General features: G+C 29.6%; 1 protein-coding gene across 1 annotated transcript; it reads left to right on the top strand.

Annotated features, from left to right (window-relative positions):
* The first annotated feature begins 3,269 nt into the window (after positions 1-3,269).
* LOC142644065 (putative RING-H2 finger protein ATL71) lies at positions 3,270-3,701 on the top strand. Its single transcript, XM_075818750.1, has one exon. The coding sequence runs from the start codon at positions 3,270-3,272 to the stop codon at positions 3,699-3,701; it is 432 nt and encodes a 143-aa protein (XP_075674865.1).

Raw genomic sequence — 3,701 nt, 5'->3', positions numbered from 1 at the left:
AAATCTTCTCTAGAGCATTAGGAGCAATGAAGCTAAACAACTATATAGTTATTTTAGCTTCACCAAAACACAAAATGCATGTTACAATATTGGAGTCCTAGCTAATATATATATATATATATATATATATATATATATATATATATATATATATATATATATATATATATATATATATATATATATATTTTAGTAAATTTCTCTCTCTTCTCTTATTAAAATAATATTTTCTCTTTTTCTTTCTTTCTCTCTCTCCAGCTAAAATAGATCCATTGTTACTGGGTGTTTTGTAAAGTGAGTAGGTAAAATAGATAAAGTAACTTTTTGTAGTGCCAAATAGCTAAATTTTTAGCTCCACTGCTGTGAATGCTCTTACATAACAATTATGTCTTGCTTTGTTGGTCATGTATTAAATTATATCATGACATGATTTGACATCAATATATGTATAAGAGTTTTCCTTTCCTTTAAACAAGAAAGGGTTTAACTCAAGAAAAGGGTTTATTATATTAAAATTTACTTATTTTTCTTTACGTAGCATATTATATTATATTTTCAATACTTTATACGATAAATACACCTAAGATGGTTGAGGACTTGATATGATCCATGACATCTAGCTCTTTTTTTTTCGTTCTTTATTAGTGAAGATAAGATTATTGAACCTTGGATAATGTAAACTTAAGAATTTATATAATATTTGAATTTTATATTTGAGTGTTTATGTTTCTTTGTGCTCTTATATGTTTTGAAAGGAATATAGCATTGGCGGTTCTATGAATTTTTTTTCAGGGTGGTCATTAAGAAACTTAAATTAGTAAAAAGAGTACTTCATATATTGATAAAAAAAAAAATACTCACACACAAATACATAAAGTCTTACATTGTATGACTGTCTCATTTTCAATATTGCAAGCTACATTTTTTTCAAAATTTTAGTTAAATAAAAAAAATTTGGGATTTTTCTTTTTATTTGTAAGGACCTATTGTATTGTTAAAGTTATCAAAGTTTAAGGACAAAATTTGGCTACAAACTTAATTGTAACCTAAAACTACAATTTTAACTAAACAAATTATCATGACTACATATTTTGAAAATCTAATAGTTGAATTGCTTGATTTTTATGTTCTTAAAACAAAAGTCAAATTTCATAACCAATCAGATTCTATTTATTATTCAATCCAAAAAAATTATTTTTATTTATGTTTATAGATTATAAAAACTAGAAATTTAGAATTTTGATTGTTGAACATAGCTATTGTTTTGTAATATTCTTGAAATTTTGTAAATATGGAGGACATAATATGAAAATGTAATCCAATGGTGCATTTGTTAAAATTCATATCCAATAAAAAAATATATTGACTACCCTAGTCTACAATCAAATTTGTTGCCAAACTTTGTCCAAAGTATAATTATGTTATACCTAAAAGAAATTTAGGGTGGTCATAAATTTTATATAGAGATAAAAAAAAATCATAATTTTTTAAAAATTTATATATAATAATAATTATTTTTTCCAAGTTAGGATGGTCTTGTGACCACCCTTTACCCAACGTAGAACTGCCATTAGAAGATAGAGACATAATGATCATGTTTCTTTATTTATTTATATATATATATATTTTTGGCATGAGAAAAAATATGGGTCATACCAAGTTGGCCTAACTCTCAAAAGACTAAGTGAGGATCATAGGATTTGTAACCCATTTAGGATGATATATTTTTTACAAGAACTCAGCCGGGTCAAACCTAATGGACTTGAATTGTTTGCCACGTTTATGTAAGATGCATAAGAGACATTCAGGCAACAAAGGAAAATGTTGTATGAGGTAAAACATATTCCCTAACCTGTAACATGTATTAAAGGGGATAATAGATTGAGTTGTGTAGGATCAATGAGTTCTGTGTTTTTCTCAAAAAAAAAAAAGAAAAGAGAGTTCTGTGCATGTTTTGTAACGCTCGATGGTTGATTTTAAACGAAGGCAGAATCTCTATTGAGTATTTGTGAGAGGAACCCTTAATTGTCTTTTGCAGTTCGCCGTAAAATAATAATAAATAATAAAGGTTGGAAGTATTTTTCTATATGTTGTGTTGTATGTATAACATTCTGTATTCTTGTTTTACACGAATTGGTAGATAGTTTTATGCTTCGAATTGGTCGTTGGTCAGAAGAAAAACCAGACACTTTGATTGGCTTGCTGAACTAAGCAATGATGTCATACCATGACCTTAAAACTTATGGAATATGGAGAGGGGAAATTCAGCTTTGCTTTCTATTTTCTAATCAATTTTTTTTCAAATTTATTTACTTAACTTTACTTACAATAACAAGAAATTTCAATTTTAAATTCCATATGCATGCACTTGTGTTTTAAGTGAGATATGCTTGCGCTTTCGTCTATATTTCATTCAAAAAAAAATCGATGAAGATTTTTCATTCTAACTAATCATTATACTTTCAAGAATTTTGGGTGTTAGTTAAGTGGAAAACTTGGTTTTTTACAAGTCCATAAATTATCTTCTGAGTCGTATTCCTTTTAAGATGAGTTTTGGGACCTACACCTATAACATTTTCATTTGCTCTTTTCCTTCTCCTTAGTAAAAAATATATAAAAATTATGAATTTGAGCACAAAGAGAAGCAACAACCAAATCTAGGAAGCAAGTAAAGTGGATTTTCAAAAATATCATTTCACTATATTCCAGAAAATACCTAAATATTTCTGATTTTAAAATGAATTAACTATGATTTACTGTCTTGACAAGAGAGAAAATTTGAAATGACAAAAATTTATTATATCCATGTGACATTTACATATATAATAAAGTGAGCCCGCATGGCGCATGCTACCCTTGTGGTTTGCGATAATCTAAAGAGCAAATCTAATCACCAGGACAATCTATATGCAAAATAGACAAAACAATAATCAATTGGAAGTTTGGAACTTTTAAATTTAGTTATAAAATTAGAGAGAATTTTGTACTTAGCAATAACATTGAAAGAGCAATTAAGAATCCCCATATAGCAACTCCAAATATGCATCTAATAACAAACAATCACCAACTTATTCCCAAAACTAGCAAGCATTTCCTTATTTTTGAGTGGTGGTTTGTGGTGGGCAAGCATTTCCTTGGTTATATTAACAACACCAAAGTCTCTCACGTTTTGTGACTTTTGTCCTTTTTCAAACCATATAAAATACAGCCCCCCTACTCTTTTTTTTCTCTATGCATCCCACTCTTCCATTTCATTTTAGATTCTAACCATGTCTGCAAATATTGTATGTGGGCTTGTATATATGATTATACTCTTCTCTTTCATCACTATCATGATCATAGTTGTACTACTGCTTTGCTATTGCACTGTTCACCCATCCCTCCAAATTGGCAACCTCGCAACTGCAGAACAAAATGCAATCACCATCGAACTAGGCCTTGACGAAGCCACTCTAGACAAGTACCCAAAGCTCATCTATGCCCAAGCAAAGCTCCACAAGAACAAGGCCAACTCTACCACATCATGTTGCTCAATATGCTTGGCTGATTATAAAGACACAGACGTGTTGCGGGATTTACCAGATTGTGGTCATCTCTTTCATCTTGAATGCGTGGACTCATGGTTAAAACTGCATGCTACATGTCCGGTGTGTCGGAACTCGTCTCTAGCCAAGCCGGTGCCTTTGGAGGTGTCTCATTAA

Source organism: Castanea sativa, chromosome 7, assembly GCF_040712315.1.
Source record: "Castanea sativa cultivar Marrone di Chiusa Pesio chromosome 7, ASM4071231v1".
Lineage (NCBI taxonomy): Eukaryota > Viridiplantae > Streptophyta > Magnoliopsida > Fagales > Fagaceae > Castanea > Castanea sativa.
The sequence above is the reverse complement of the archived record's forward strand: the minus strand, read 5'-3'. Positions and strand labels throughout refer to the sequence as shown.